At 32.3% G+C, this 16,999-nt stretch overlaps 1 protein-coding gene across 1 annotated transcript in view; it reads right to left on the bottom strand.

The window, feature by feature from the left end:
- The window catches only part of LOC113515666 (sodium- and chloride-dependent glycine transporter 1-like), a 38,776-nt gene extending 21,982 nt beyond the window's left edge, over nt 1-16,794 (bottom strand). The window contains exons 1-6 of the mRNA XM_052897567.1: nt 16,633-16,794; nt 5,924-6,092; nt 5,090-5,368; nt 4,075-4,294; nt 1,654-1,768; nt 1,062-1,241 (exon numbers count right to left, since the gene is read on the bottom strand). Of these exons, the coding sequence (XP_052753527.1) occupies nt 1,062-1,241; nt 1,654-1,768; nt 4,075-4,294; nt 5,090-5,368; nt 5,924-6,092; nt 16,633-16,662 (993 nt within the window). The 5' untranslated portion in view covers nt 16,663-16,794. The remainder of the gene's footprint in view (nt 1-1,061; nt 1,242-1,653; nt 1,769-4,074; nt 4,295-5,089; nt 5,369-5,923; nt 6,093-16,632) is intronic.
- Between the last annotated feature and the right edge of the window lie 205 nt (nt 16,795-16,999).

The following is a 16,999-nucleotide window of genomic DNA, read 5'->3' as shown; positions in this document are numbered from 1 at the left end:
CTACTTATATCTAAGCTGGGTGGGCGTTTGGTATAGGATTTTACTTCGACTTTTTGAATTTGACTTTAACTTGGTCAGAAGTATTACATCCTTACATGACCGTAGCTAGGGGAGGACATTTAGAAGCAATGCACTATCTTAAAATGCTTCAAGAAAATTAAATATTTACCAGAGGAAGACTTTGTACAAAAATCGATTGCTTGGGTACCTCTGTCCCATTCGTGTTTCAACCGTGAAGCAGTTGTGTTTGCATGGCTGTGTTTCGGTTTGAAGGGTGGGATGTGGCGTGAATTTACAGGGTACAGAGGAATAACACCTGAGTCCTCAGGAATGGCAACACATGGGGGGTATCATGGGCGAAACAGTATACTCTGTTATGTCCATGGTACTGCTCATGTCTATAGGCGACGGTTACCATTTTGCGTCAAATGGGCCGTCAGCTTGTTTGCCATTCTCAGTTGTATAAAAAAACAAATACTCGCTTTTTCGAAGTTACTTAATTATAGCTTTGCTCTACCAAAATTTTTTGCCCTACCTTAAACTTGGGTCTAGCTACGGCCCTGCATCCTTATGTATCTAAAGGAGCAATACATTACCTTTTATTTCGTCATCATAAGGAACTATAGTATATTAATGTATAGCTAGATAAATATCATTTACATTTTTGGGTGTTTTTTTGTCATATAACATTTGTCATATAACAACGTATCTTTCTTAAAATTTTTTGGAAAACTCTTAGGTTTTATTAATTGTAAAAGTATTAAATCTTATTTCTAGAGATATTTGAAGGAAAATTGTGTTATAGGTTGTTATATTAATCGTTGACTGTCCACTGCTAAATATAGCTTTCCCCATAAAGAAAAGGGGTTGCTAGTAGTTGCATCGCTTGGCAGGCGGATTGGCAACCGTAGTTTGAATTTTTGTGATGTTTTATTTACCTATAGGAAAAGAAAAGGTAGCCTATTCTATGCCGGGATCTAAATGGCTAGTTATAGGTATAATAGAAGAATTTATAACCTGCTCATTGGCTATAAAATATAGATAGATCAGATATAGAATACCTGTGAAGCTGCATCTCCCCAGACTCTGGCGTCCAACAAAAGCTCCCAAGAAGGAGACAGGTAAAACAAGACTCCATCTCCAGCACCTTCCAAAGTCGCTCCTCGTATTAATAGAATAGTCAACATTATGTATGGAAATAAGGCAGTGAAATAAACCACTTTGCCTGCAGATTGAACGCCCTGAAAAAAAAAAACAATATTAGAAATCAAACAAGTACCAAGTTAAGCACTTGAAAAAATATATCAGCTGTCATAATCATAGTTCCAAGTGGAGCATTATTTTTTTAGTCGTACCCAACTTTGAAATAAGTGTAAATCTAGAATTGTCTACCGACATTTAATCATTAATACCTTCTAACCAAAATTAAGAAAATAGTTGTAAACTGTTTTTTAAATTGTCAATGTTACAGAAAAAAAAATAATGAGAACTGATTTTAAATTAAAAAAAAATTGCTTTCGTTCAACTCGAAATATGTTTATATTATTTAAGGATATTTTCTGTACCTTAATTTCATCTTAATTATGATATATTCGTACTATTTTAGATCGATTTCGGTCACTTAAAAATAAAATATAGAAGCCATATGCTTACTTTAATAACGCAGAAAAAGGCGATGACCCAGGATAGGAAAAGTGTACCGACTAAATGCCATTGGATTTTGCCCCAATTTTCCCAAGTCGCATCACCTCTGCCCAGAACACGTTCACTGTGAACCAAGAACTGCAATAAGTTATCAAATTTTAAGATGTGAAATATTTTTTAACTTTTACTCTAGTATTTTATTGAAAATTCTTCAAAAAGTTCTGTAATGTTGGTTGCATAAAGTGTTAATTATAATAATAAATAAATACATGTATTAATTATAATAAATAAATAAATAAATAAAAATTAATGAAAAAAAAATTAAATAAGAAAATATAATGTCGTTGGTGCGATCGAAGTAAAAGCTTTTTTTAGTAGATAAATAATAAAAGTGGGAGTCGAAATCTATACTTATAATAAATCTGTAGAGAGGTCAATTCTGTACATGAAATATATTTCCAAAATAACTATCAGGGGGTGATTAGTGATCGATACTGATGCCAAAAATACAATCAGTAAAATTTTTGTCTGTCTATCTGTATGTTCGTTATAGAAACAAAAACTACTCGACGGATTTTAACGAAACTTGGTACAATTATTCTTCATACTCCTGGGCAGGTTATTGTATACTTTTCATTACGCTATACAATACGCTATTAGGAGCAGAGCAGTGAAGGAAAATGTTAGGAAAACGAGAGAAGTTACTCCATTTTTAAGCTATCGTCGCGTGTGCAGCCTTAATGGCCACTTTTTAAAATGTCAAAATGTCCACCTGTGTGACGCCGGGACGGGCCGCTAGTTTAACATATATAAGTACCTTTGGATAGGTATATTACATAGAAACATCTAGTTCCAAACTAAGCAGAGTTTGTTTACTATGAACGTCAAGACAACTGATAGAAAAAGAATTTATAGATAGGTACATACATATATAATAGATAAAAAATACACAGACCAATAAAAACAGTCATACAACATAAATACAAATGATTGTAAATATCTTACTGAACTCAATTTATTTATTTCTATATGTATTTTGGAGAAATCTATATCACTGGTTAGTTGATTAGAATTATTTTGTTTAATTCCGCTACCATTAGTACGCGTGCGTCTGCTAACACTCTAAGATTGACTACTATTATTATTACCAGAAGTTCTACAACCTTTCGTATTAGCCTTCAATCTCCGACCACCATTCCGTCTACGCACGTTTTGCAAATGATTATATTGCACAAGAATCGAACTTGCGAACATATGTAGTAAGGCTGCTAGATCACTAAGGTCAACACCTGTACACATACTTCATACCTAGTCACAGACGTTTTGTTAATCTATGTAAACTTACAGCCGTGCAAAGGTCTCAAATCAAATTAAGAATTAAAAATTATCGAAGATTAATGTAATCCACTATTAATTACCTACAAATGAACATGTGGTTTATAGAAGAAAACTCAACGATAACAATTTGAGTAGCGATAAGTTTCATAATATAAGCACTTATGTCTGCATTGCTAGCCTGTTTTAGGACATAAATAATAGTGATTAAGAAAATATATCAACAAAAAAGATTCCTTTATCAATCCGCTGTCATCGAATGATTTAAATACGCGACGAATGCAACATTATCTATATAGGTAGGTATATCTACATAATTATATATATAAGCTACAATAAAATTATGTAATAATTTAACAATTCGAGCGGGCTCTTTACTGCTCGCTGAGTGACTTGAGGTTTATTCGTAGTAACTAACAGTGTAAGAAAATACTGTTTTGGTTTTTGGGTGTTTTTTTTTTAAATAAAATGAAAATAAAGCTGGTGACCCATTTGATGGAAAGTGGTAATCGTCGGCTATAAACATGAGCAGTACCATGGATATACCAAAGTATACTGTTTCACCTATGATATCCCCCATGCATTGCCATTCCTGAGGACTCAGGTATTATTCTTCTGTATCCTGTAAATTCACTGCCATATCTCACTCTCAAATCGAAACACAGGCATGGAAACAACTGCTTCACGGTAGAAACATGAATAGGACGAGGTGCTCAAGCAAACGACTTTTGTACAAAGTCTCCCTCTCCAAAGACCATCAGGTCGAAAAAAAGTGATAACATTCTCCAATAGACAGAAGTAATAATTGTAAAGAATATCACAGATAGAGAAACTGAATAAAGGGTTATGAGATCTAGTAATTTAACAAATATATTTCAACCTTCAGACAAAAATACAGCCATGTGCTAGCTGCTGATAGTAGATGACTTTTCCAAAGTCTGAAAAACCTATTGAATATTTATTTAAGACAAATAAATACTTTATTTGATTTTAAATATGATGTGATCATGTTTTCAGACCTAACAGTTCCGGATTGGCATTGATTTGTCAATTTTTCCTATTATGTACGTAGATAGATTACTTACTTATACTTACTTATAATATTCTTCTGAAGCCAATATCCTGGTGGCGTTAGTGTACCATGGTATCCGATCATTGGTACTATTCAAGCAGAACTTATCGTCATAGGGCTGGAAACCCGTGCTCTTGCATATATCAGCGATGCTCATGCACGTGCGCAAATAATAAGTTTGTGTTTCAGATCCAGTGAAGTTCTTACTTCGACAGTTTTTGTCGTAACTGCCACTGTAACAAACTGTGAAGTTTGATAATAATTTAACATTAGGCTATGTTGGATTATTGGATGATAATGTAATTAATTGTATGCTTTTTAAAGGAGTATTTAAGCAGTTCTAATAAACATTTATAAATATTTTACAAATATATGTTGACGGAAAAAGATAATAATTTTTTGGTAAATTGATCTATTAATCGCGTTAGTAAATGCCCTTTATGTAATCAGCTACAATTTTCAATATATTAACACGTTGAGCGCCATGTCAGCCATCGGTGGCTGACACTAGACTTTCCGTTTAGGCCGCGTCAGCCATCGGTGTCTGACAGCGTGTAACATGAGAACTATAAAATTTTACACTATTTTACGGAATTACAGAAAACAAAACAGACTTGGTGCGTAACGTGTTCAATGAATGCCTATAGGAATCACGTTCCAAACGTAAACTACCTTCTACTACGATAGGAAACACCAGCTTCTGCAGTACCAGCGCTTCGAAGCGGCGCGCGTGGCCTGAACGGGATTGCTGTAGAAATACGCGTGGCGCTCAACGTGTTAATAGGGATGTGTATGTATGTGTATGTATACATACATACACACTCACGTACACACACACACACACACGCACAAACAAGCACGCACACACACAAGCACGCACACACACAAGCACGCACACACACAAGCACGCACACACACAAATGTATTAAAATCTCATTGTATTGGTTTATTTCAAATACATAATATATTGTTTATATTTCACAACCCTGTATATAGTTTCGTGTATTTTAAAAGACATACAAATAAAGATCTACTTACAATCACTATTGAAATCATTGTCGCACGATCCCCAATCTAAGCTTCCAAATATTGATGTCAATACGTAGAATAGGGTCCAAGCGACGATGACCATGTAGTAAATAGATATGATACTGATCACTACAAGTGTGCAGTAACCGAGACCACTGAAGAAAGGGCCTATTGCGCTAAAGGCATGTAACGGACCCAATCCTGTGTACTGTCCAACGTATAACTCCAGGAAAAACAGGGGAAGTCCAATGATGACGACCATAATAAAGAATGGTATTAAGAAAGCACCTGGAAATAAAATTACGTATTAGAACTGTGTATTGTTTAATTGCATTATAATGGATATCAGAAATAAGAGTTGAAGAAGATAATGCTTTAATAAAAGTAAGAAAGTGGCGGATGAAATAAAATCATATTAATATTTTATTATCAATGGTACTAATTTTTAGTTTTACGATTGACCCCCTGTTTGATGTCAACCCTTCTTATGAATGCATTTGTCGGTGATATCCACCATCTATGATATGTATGAAGGAAAGAAAAAATAAATAAATATACTATATATGTTGGCCATGAAGTTCCAGCATAGAATAGACCGCCCCTTCCATTTCCGTGAGTGTCGTAATAAGCAACGAAGGGAGGGCGAGAGATGGGTAGCAGCGTCCCCCTTAAAACATCTTTAAGGCTTGACTGCCGTTGCCAATTCGCCTACCAAGCGTGGCAACTACAGGCAAAACCCCCCAAGAGGGAGGTTTATGTTCAGTGGTGGATAGTTAAAGGCTGATATGATGATTACGATGATAATATGTAAAATATATAATGGAGTTTTATGCTTGTACTTACCGCCACCATTCCTATAGGCCAAATAAGGAAATCTCCATATATTTCCTAATCCGACCGCGTATCCCAGACAGGCCAATATGAATTCTAACGGCCTGCCCCATTTCGCTTTGTCGGGAGTGGACGTATGATGTGATGTGTCTTCCGATGGCAACTTGCCGTTTACTTCAGACTGTAACAAATATAACAATTTCATTGTTAAAATTTTCGTAAATACACATTATACTTTAATGTAATAACTGCTGGTTTAATTTACGTGTTGTTAGTTGAGAAAGCTCGACTAGTTTCAGAACCATTCGGGAGCTTTAGTCATGAGCGGCTGTGTTGCAAGTGCGAGCCTGATTATATTAATTAATTCACGAATTTTTTATAATTATTTGATAATAAATAACAGTGTTGTGTCATAAAATCGCATCAATTGTTCGATGTTCGTATTTGGATTATATGCTACTTGAAGTAAAAGAAGATCTTGCAGCATAACTCAGAGCACCTGACTCATGGGGGAGGGGAATATTACTGTTGTTCACATATTATTAATAATATGAGAACAACACCAGAGGGAGACTTTCTACAAAAGTCGATTGCTTGGCTACCTCTGTCCCATTCGTGTTTCAACCGTGAAGCAGTTGTGTTTGCATAGCTGTGTTTCGGTTTGAAGGGTGGGATATGGCGTGAAATTACTGGGTACAGAGGAATAACACCTGAGTCCTCAGGAATGGCAACGCATGGGGCGTATCATGGACGAAACAGTATACTCTGTTATGTCCATGGTACTGCACATGTCTATAGGCGACGGTTACCACTTTCCATCAGGTGGGCCGTCAGCTTGTTTGCCATTCTAAGTTGTATAAAAAAAAAATTATGGGGACAGGAGTCCCCATTATTAGTATTAATTATGGGTGCTATGGGAATTACAGAATCTATTCTGCAATATATAGTATATTTCATGTCTTCGTTCTCAGTGTGCATCCCGTGTTTTAAATTAAAGTACAAGCAATTAAAAAGAAGTATATAAATATAAAAGAATCAAACAAACCCATGCAGACGATATTTTATATAGTTTTTAAACTTGATTACTTATTATCACTAGTGGTCGTACAATGGTCGAAATTCGACCATAACATATGTTGTAATAAATGAATTTATTATGGTTATGTTTGACATTCAGTAAGACTATAGAAAAATAATAATAATGATAAACACAATTAGACTATTTTCAAATTGACTACAGACTTTAACAATAAACAAAAGAGTATATGCGCGTGTGTGTGTCAAATACATGGTAGTGTGGGTAATATATTTTTTCTTGATTTAATGTATATTTTGTGCGTAATTTAAAAAAAATATTAGCATTCTGCGCTCCTTGTCTGTATAAACTGTAAGTGTGTGAAATTTCATAATCCTCCGTCCGCGCAATTTTCGTAAAAAGGGGTGCAAAGTTTTTGCTTCACGTATTAGATAGATAATATTATTTAAATATGACAAAATACTTTAGTTAATTAATACCTAGACTTTTAGTCAAATATACACACTTTAGTCAAATATATATCTAGACCATGATAGTATTAAACAAATTTTATGCCTTATTTTTTTGTTTATTAAACTAATAAAAATAAAAGACTAATTTTAATCACGCACACACTTCAGTTAAACAAAATATACATAGACCTTGATAGTACCAAACAGATTTTATATCTTATTTTTGGTTTATTAAACAAATAAAAAAAAATTGTCAAGTACATTAAGAAAAAAATATAAGTAGGAGGCCACTTAATAAAATGATTGCATGATTTCTTATAATTTCTTTTATAGATATAAAATATTGCATACATGAAAGAAACCCACACTTATTAGCGTGAATCATCTATTACATTACAGTATAAAGGGCAAAAGATTTAATTCGTAGAAACAATATTTTTAATAACATATATAATATATATAAGGATATTGCTTGTTCTGATTTATTATATAATTATAATATATCATAAAATATAATATATAATTATATTATAATAATCGATTGCTTGGGTACCTCTGTCCCATTCGTGTTTCTACCGTGAAGTAGTTGTGTTTGCATGGCTGTGTTTCGGTTTGAAGGGTGGGATATGGTGTGAATTTACAGGGTACAGAGGAATAACACCTGATTCCTCAGGAATGGCAACGCATGGGGAGTATCATGGGCGAAACAGTATACTCTGTTATGTCCATGGTACTGCTCATGTCTATAGGCGACGGTTACCACTTTCCATCAGGTGGGTCGTCAGCTTGTTTGCCATTCTAAGTTGTATATATATTCATCATATATTTCAAGTTATAGTATATATAAGTTTTATTTATTAATATTTAAGTTTCAATACAGACTGACAAAATTTTTTAAATTTATTGTTTTGCCATTTGCTCTTATTAAGACGGCTCACAACAATATTTCTCACATACAGATATAGACTAGTTACAATTTTATTATATATATATATATATATATATATTCATCATATATTTAATTTTACTTTCTTTTGTATTATAAAACATTTTAGATATTGGTCTTACTTTAATAAAAATAAATAAATTTTATTTGAATAATTATAATGAATGTTATGTTTTATTTAAAAAAATATCTATTAGTACTTTAATTAAACATTGACTAAAATAAAATACACTTTAGAAATCTTCGTATCTGTAATATTAATAACATTAGATATAATTTTATAAAGATATGATTTTCATATCATACCAAAATTTGCTATAATATATAATGTCAAAATGCTGTGAGAACAATAAAATAAAAAAGGTTTTCAACAATACTTCGAATCTGTTCAAAACCGATATCAAAAACACCATAATCAATTCATTAATCATGAAACATCGTTCTCTTCGCATAATAAAGTTACAATTTTGTAATCTTAGAAACAACTCATCGCCCCGTGTTTTCGGAAACCAGTTATAATTTTGGAGTCCACAGACATAGATAGACGAAGACGACGCAAGTCCTTTAATTTATACAATAATAAATTGCGTCACTATTAAATTAGTTATCGTGATGTTTAAAAAGTAATTTATTATCAGAAAACATCTACCGAATCCTTTTTTCTAAATGTCGAATATAATGCTATTCCGTAAACTTTGTTCCGTATATATTTTATTAAAGAACTCCGAATCGAAAGACATTTAAACGTTCCTTAATAACCTTGTAATGCTCCTCGCTAACGGGTTTCTTTTATAAGAAGACACTGATCAAATGGCTTTGTACATTGTTTTATTTTGAATTTTATGGCGTATTCTGCTTTGTTCCCTTAGTTCCTCTTACAAAATCCAAGTAATAAAAAAAGAGTAGTAATACGTGGTATTTCTACGTTCTCAATATGCACGTTATATTTAGCTAGAGTCAAATAGGCACTTTTGATCTTATTAAAAGACCAAACTTTGATGTTAGCAAAGTACACGCGAAGTATATGTAAATGCGACATCTATACAAATCTATATCTATGAATTCACCAATAAAGTAATTACACAACTTTGCGCGGACACGAAAATCAGGAAGTGCTCTAAAACTTAATCCCTTCAAACAAGGGAATAATCGTCCTCATTTAAATGTAAATTCGGGTTAGATTGTGACGAGGACCACAATGGAGTCGCCAAGTTTCCTTCGATTTGCTTTCTCGCTATTCGGATAATATTATGCAGAAGTTAGTCTGGAGGCACGCAGAACTAGTCGAGTTTCTTACACACTTTATATTTATGATTTCCAGTACTCTAGAAGAAGTGGAGTCGTATACATGGGGCATAGATTATGATCATATGATAAAATATTTAAGACGATTAGATTAGAAACTAATGAAATTGGGTAATATAATTTCACTATCATACCTATCACTCGTTTCGTAATTTTCCGATCATTTGTGATATCGATGGAAGAAGATATTTTATGGTTTAATATTATGGCGCAGGAATTACGTAATCAATAGTAATAGCGATCCTATCACGGATAGAATTTATAGATGGACGTACATTAACATGTAATGTATTTCGGTTTGAAGGGTGGGATATGGCAGTGAATTTACAAGGTGCAGAGGAATAACACCTGAGTCTTCAAGAATACACATGGGGGTATCATGGGCAAAACAGTACACTCTGTTATGTCCATGGTACTGCTTATGTTTATAGGCAACAGTTACCACTTTCCATCAGGTGCACCGTCAGATTGTTGCCATTCCAAGTTGCATAAATAAAATTAATGTATAGAAAAAAGAATAGAAGAAAGTTATATTTTTTAAGAAACCCCATTGGCACTAATAGTATAATGATGAGAGGATGTAATAACCGATACCAGAAACTTAATTTTAAACTTTCGCTTTGTTTACATGTAAAAAATCATCGCACTTAGTCCCAACAGTGTATTTAAAACATGTATTTGGATGGAGTTGTGAGATTACGGACATATGTCTTTACACTATGAAAGTGGAAATTTCTTTTAAAGTTTTTCTTTATAATATTTGATAATATATGATATTTCTAATAAATACATATATTTCCATACCAGTTCCGATGATTTTTAAAAATTACCTGATATATTTTTTTCTATCAAATTTGCTCTACCCATCTATTTCTATCAATTTAAAAGCTTCACTTGTTTGCACTTTGTCTTTAAACGAGGCTGGTATTTATTATAACAATTTTAGTATGGAAGAGTATAAATTTTTTTCTAATAATATTAAAAAGTACCACGAAGTGCCAATAGATATGACTATTAACATATTTTAATATAATATTTACTTTGTTAAATATTAAAATACAGTCTACTCCATTTAAAGAGCTGTTCTCGAAGTCTTCTTAAGCATGCCAACCGTTGCTGGATAAAACTTTAGCTCTGATTTCTATGAACATATGCGGGGCAACGCAGGTTGCCTTCACCTCGAAGTCAGGGGTTCGGGAAAGTTTTAAATTGCTTCTGAACATACCACAATCCACAACTGTTAGTGTGAATATAACTAGTAATCTGTTAGTTTTGTGTCGAGTTCGGTAGTTAGGATTAAAAGATGAACTCTAAAAGGATTGTTTGTGTTTAACTTTGACCCGATTAGAATGGATTGGAAACAATTTTGTACTACATTACTAACTAGTTACCTAACTATACTAAATACGACGTTATTAAAGAACCATCTCCACCGTGCTGCCGTTTTATATCGGGACCACATTATGTGGTCCCGGCATAGAATAGGCTACCCATTACTTTCCCTTGGGTATCGTAAGAGGCGTCTATGGGAAGACGAGGTATAGGCAGCAGCGTCTTAAAATATATCTAAAGTCTAACTGCGGTTGCCAATCCGCCTGCGTGGCAACTACTGGTAAAACCCCCCAAAGGGGAGGCTTATGTTCAGCAGTGGACAGTTAAAGGCAGATATGATGATGAAAGAACCACATCGGTTAACTTATTAGTTTAATGACATATTTCCATTAGTATATCAATATTTATATTCCCGTTCAAAAGTTACGCAATATCTTTACTATATTAACTTTAGACTTCCACGTTGCATGTTGTACGTTTTATAAGAGATGGTAATTAACGCAATCGTTTGGGTAAATATTTTCGCCGATTCTGAAGCGATTTTGATCATTATTTTGACAGGGTTAATGAGGTTCCCCCCTGAGTCGCATCAGTCTTTACAGAGCAAATACTTGATTATGGAGGTGCAAAATATATTTATAGACACGATTTCGCATTTGAACAAATATGTGGAGGAATCGAAAATGAGGCGAATGGCTGGAAGATGCTGTTAAGAAAGGGATAATTTTTGTTTTAAAGCGATAAGGTGTAAGAAAGTTCGACTGAAGCCATCTCATGACCTGTCTCAGTGCATTTTCAGAGTATTTATTTATACTTTTACACATATTAAAATATAAACATATTTTAATGTCTATATTTTAGTGTCTACAGGGTGGACTCAATGCCTGATGGCATTCTCTAGCAGTCAACCGTTATGCTAAACAGAGAAAGGGGGAGAGAGTGTAAATGGCAGGGCATTGATTTAATAAAAAAAAAAAGTTGTAAATTAAATAAATATTTTGATATTTAAGTATATGTTTTATAGACAAATTTGGCGACTGCAAAATATATTGCTGGTCTTCGGTGTACTTTATTTATTCTAGAACGTTTTAAGAGTAAAATATATTTAGTAACATGTATGTAGGTATGCACCTTGTGGTCCCGGCATAGAATGGGCCACCTTTTTCTTTCCCATGGATGTCGTAAGAGACGACTAAAGGAACAAAATGGTCGAGAGATGGGCAGCATCGTCCCTCTTTAAGCCTAACTGCGGATGCTAATTCGCTTACCAAGCGTGGCAACTACTGGCGCAACCCTCTAAGAGAGAAACCTATGTTCGGCAGTGGATATGCTGATGAAATAGTAATTTTTATGTATATTTTTTTGCAACTTGGCATGAAGAATGGCAAATAAGCTGACGGCCCACCTGATGGAAAGTAGTAATCACCGCCTATAGAATATCCTTAGAATACTTCAATATAACTGACTTTTTATTTAATCTAAATACATTAAAATACGCTATCCGATCATAGAATACTATCACATATATTATTATTATCGTATAGATAATGTAAAAGAATAGAAACTGATTTTTTAATACTGAATATTGATTACGATACAATTAATCATACTTACGTTTTCTTCAATATCAATTGTTAACATAAGATAGTTGCTATACTGTCATAAGATTGTAACAATACATACATATGTATGCCAATAGGTTTTATGACGCTTTAAGGGTACTGAACTAGATTGAAATCTTAAGCGGAACTGATGATCATTTCTGTGCGATTATTTATAGGTAATAAAAAAATGACTATTAAAAAGTGTTTAAATCTATGTTTACTTGAATTATAAAATATTTCTTTTTCTTTCTGTCTTTATTTTCATCCGTCTGTTAAGACTAGGGAAAAAGTATTATGGTATATCTAAGAATTAAATAATGGTTGTCTAGGGTGAACAAAATTAATAGATCTATGGTTTTAATTTTATTGTAAAAGTGTTTGCAACAAGTTACAGAATGTCCGTTTTTGTAATAAATATTTGAGAGTTGCGACCTGTTGTATTTTATTAGCTTTAGCATTCATATAAATTAAGAGGAATTTACTAAACTTTGTCATTCAAAAATCATACATATATATATATATATATATATATATATATATATTATATATATATATATATATATATATATATATATATATATATATATATCGTGCCTATATATATATTTATATATATATATATATATATAAGGTCGCCCATTGTTTCCTCATTGTGATTATTTCTTGTAATTATTTTATATTTATAATAAGTTTACTATTGTAATCTTTTGGAGGAAACAATAAAGAGTATCTATCTATCTACATACAGACATACAAAAAAGATTCTAAAAATATATTATTCTGAAGCTCCTGTAGTTAATAGGATGCCTCTCTCTTTCGCTCCTAATTCAATGCCTAAAAGTTGCATATATGTTTATTTGTACCATATTTGTTTATCTAGTATGAGTACATATGAGAGAATACATAAATAAATAAAAATTACTCTTACATGCAGATATTTTTATAACTTACAATTAGTACTGTTTTTATTTACCTTACATTTTATACGGAATCTCGAAGTCCGAGTTTGGTTCGCACTTGTTTATTTTTTAAACTAATGTTTATCGGTTCAATGTTTTATCATTTGTAATATTTAAACTTCTAATGATACGATACGAGCAATGGAGACTTCGCAACCTAATGTACTCAAAAAGTACCAGTGTTAGGAAACTGATAAGCATTCCGACTGGCCACTGGAAAAATCATTAGAACTGAGACCCGTCTTCTTAAAGATGGTTAATAAATACACTACACTATCCATATTAATAGTATAAAGAGGAAAGATTTGTTTGTTTGTTTGTAATGGATAAACTCAAAAACTACCCGAAAACTCAAATGAGTAGTTAAATATATTTACACTATTACAAATGTTATATATCTATATGCATTTAAAAATGACAGAGTTTTCACCGTGCCTCCGATCAAACTGTTTATAATTACTCATCTCCATTCAAAGGTTGCCTGAAAGAGAACACTCTTAGCGATAAGGTTGCCCATTTCTTCTTACTGTAATCATTTCTTGTAATTATTTTAATTTATAATAAGTTTACTACTGTATACTCAACAAATTTTAAAAATTATTTTGTCTATAGAAAACTACATTATCAGCCAGTTCATAGGTTATATATTATTTCTAAAAATTATATTTACTCAATGTATTAGTTATCTAGATACAGATCTAGATTGTAAATGAATTGAGAAAACTCATTAGTCAAATTTAAAGAAAATTTACTCATTATATTCTACTCATATTCATGAAAATTAAATTAAATTGTATAAAAGATTTTTCATGAATACTAACTTTTTTTATACAACTTAGAATGGCAAACAAGCTGACGGCCCACCTGATAGAAAGTGATAACCGTCGCCTATAGACATGAGCAGTATCATGGATATAACAGAGTATACTGTTTCGCCAATGATACCCTCCGTGCATTGCAATGAATACTAATTAGTACCTATATAATAGGTATAAAAGAGCGACATAAATACTTAAAATGTCTTTAAGACGGTACTTTGCTTTTTAATTTAACCGTGAGTATAAAAAAATCTCTTTTTAAAAATTAAAAGGAAAGATTAACATCATTTATATGAATTTTGAATATTCTAAACAGTATTTAAGAATATAGTAAATTTATCGATGCGTAGATTTGCTTTGAGAGCAAAGAGGTAAAATTATAAATGTTAAAATTGGGTGGGAGACTGTACAAAAGTCGATTGCTTGGGTACCTCTGTCCCATTCGTGTTTCAACCGTGAAGCAGTTGTGTTTGCATGGCTGTGTTTCGGTTTGAAGGGTGGGATATGGCGTGAATTTACTGGGTACAGAGGAATAACACCTGAGTCCTCAGGAATGGTAACGCATGGGGGGTATCATGGGCGAAACAGTATACTCTGTTATGTCCATGGTAATGCTACCGTCGCCTATAGACATCTATAGGCGACGGTTACCACTTTCCATCAGGTGGGGCATCAGCTTGTTTGCCATTCTAAGTTGTATAAAAAAAACCATTCATTAATGAAATATGATATATATGTATTACAAACGATGGAAAAGGATAAATGCCTCTTTCTCCCTGTCTGTGAACGTATCTCGATTAGGCGTATGAAGTGGAGTAAAAGCTTGTTAATAACAAGCTATTCAATAACTTCCGATAAGAGGAGGATCTCGATTCGTTTGTTATTTGTTATGTTTACTATTTAAAATTACGTCACTATTTGCTATGTGCTTATAATGGTGAATAAATAATTTATCTAACTATCTATTTTTGATTTTATTTATTTATTTTTGTCAATAAAAATATGTTATCAATTCTGAATAAAAATATATTTCAGTACTAATTTAAAATGATTTAAATTTAACCTGTCTACGAAACATCTCACCGTTTATCTATTGGTACATTTAAGATTATTTACGAGAACGGACTTGGCTCCTTAAAATTTTGTATATGTACACTCAGACATCTCTTTTTAAAGCTCAGATCCTAGTGTGGGCATCAGAATTTTTTAGACGGGCACGGCCCACCTGACCCCCTTCTTAAATATCTCAATGCGTTTATCCTAATAATATTATAAATGCGAAAAGTAAGTCATACCGTAAATACTTCAAATCAATACGTAGGATACTTCAAATACTAATTCACGCGTGGAACGGCTAGTTTTAAAATAAGAAAAATTGTATTGTTAATGCAAAATATTACACCTTGTAGGTCCCGGCATAGAATAGGCCATCCCTACCTTTCCCGTGAAAATCCCCCTTATGGGGGAGGCTATGTTAAGCAGTGGACAGTCAATGGCTGATATAATACAAAACTAATGCAAAAGCTTCTTTTTTGTTTACAAATTTCATAGAAACGTCATATATATGGAACGAATATTTTACCCATAATAGATGTATCACGTATTCCTCTAAAAGGCACTAGAGGGTCTGTTCAGACGCCGTGATGAATATTTAAACAATGTACTCCATTTCCTGTTAATTTTCGAATCTATATTTATCTTTATTATCTGTTCGTCTTATTAGAATTTAGGATATTACAGTAAACAAATGAAAAGCTGGTAGTTGACTGATTAACATTTTTTTTGTTTGTGCCTTTTGTATTTGTAATACTCATATGATTAGGAATGTTTAATATCTAAGGCGGATAATAAAATTCTTTGTGTCCACTTTTGCGATGCAAAAGTAACTTTTTTGTCAATTGAATGTTTTTTATATATATATATATATATATATATATATATATATATATATATATATATATATATATATATATATATATATAAATATATTTCTGTTTTGAATATATTAAAATAAAATGCTAACCAATATTTCTGTTTTTTTTTTAAGTAAACAATTTGAAATTGAAATTGAAATTGAAATCATCAATTTATCAATTTTACACAACTTGTAGAAAGAAAAATTATTCTTATGATAGACTGATTACAATAAATCGATTATAATAAGTACATAATATTTAATTAACAAGTATGAGAATCGTTTCATTTTAAATATTAGTACTAAATTTTAGATAATTTATTTATTATTTACCAATCACATAGAAAAACTTGCCTTATTCATAGGGTTATCTCCACTAGCCATCGTAAAAAGCAGTTATCCGATTCTTTCTTTTGTGTGTTACACCGTTTGGATACAAACATAGGCACTGAACACCCGCACAATCTGTACACCATGCGATCACAAATTGACATGGATACGTTTCACAGCTACCTGCTTACTGAATTGGATACACAGCGCAGATCTTATCAAAGTCTATAATTACGATATCATATGAAAGATAAAGTGATATGAAAAATATTAAAGACAATCGTTGTAAAAAACCGGTTAAATAACCAGCTATTCGTTAAATAAGTATTTATATACGATAGTAACCGTTAATAACAGATTATTAAAAACCGTTAAAAATGGTTAGTTAGGT

The sequence above is a fragment of the Galleria mellonella genome, unplaced genomic scaffold, assembly GCF_026898425.1.
Source record: "Galleria mellonella isolate WM207_F2 unplaced genomic scaffold, CSIRO_AGI_GalMel_v1 utg37, whole genome shotgun sequence".
Classification (NCBI taxonomy): Eukaryota; Metazoa; Arthropoda; class Insecta; order Lepidoptera; family Pyralidae; genus Galleria; species Galleria mellonella.
The sequence above is the reverse complement of the archived record's forward strand: the minus strand, read 5'-3'. Positions and strand labels throughout refer to the sequence as shown.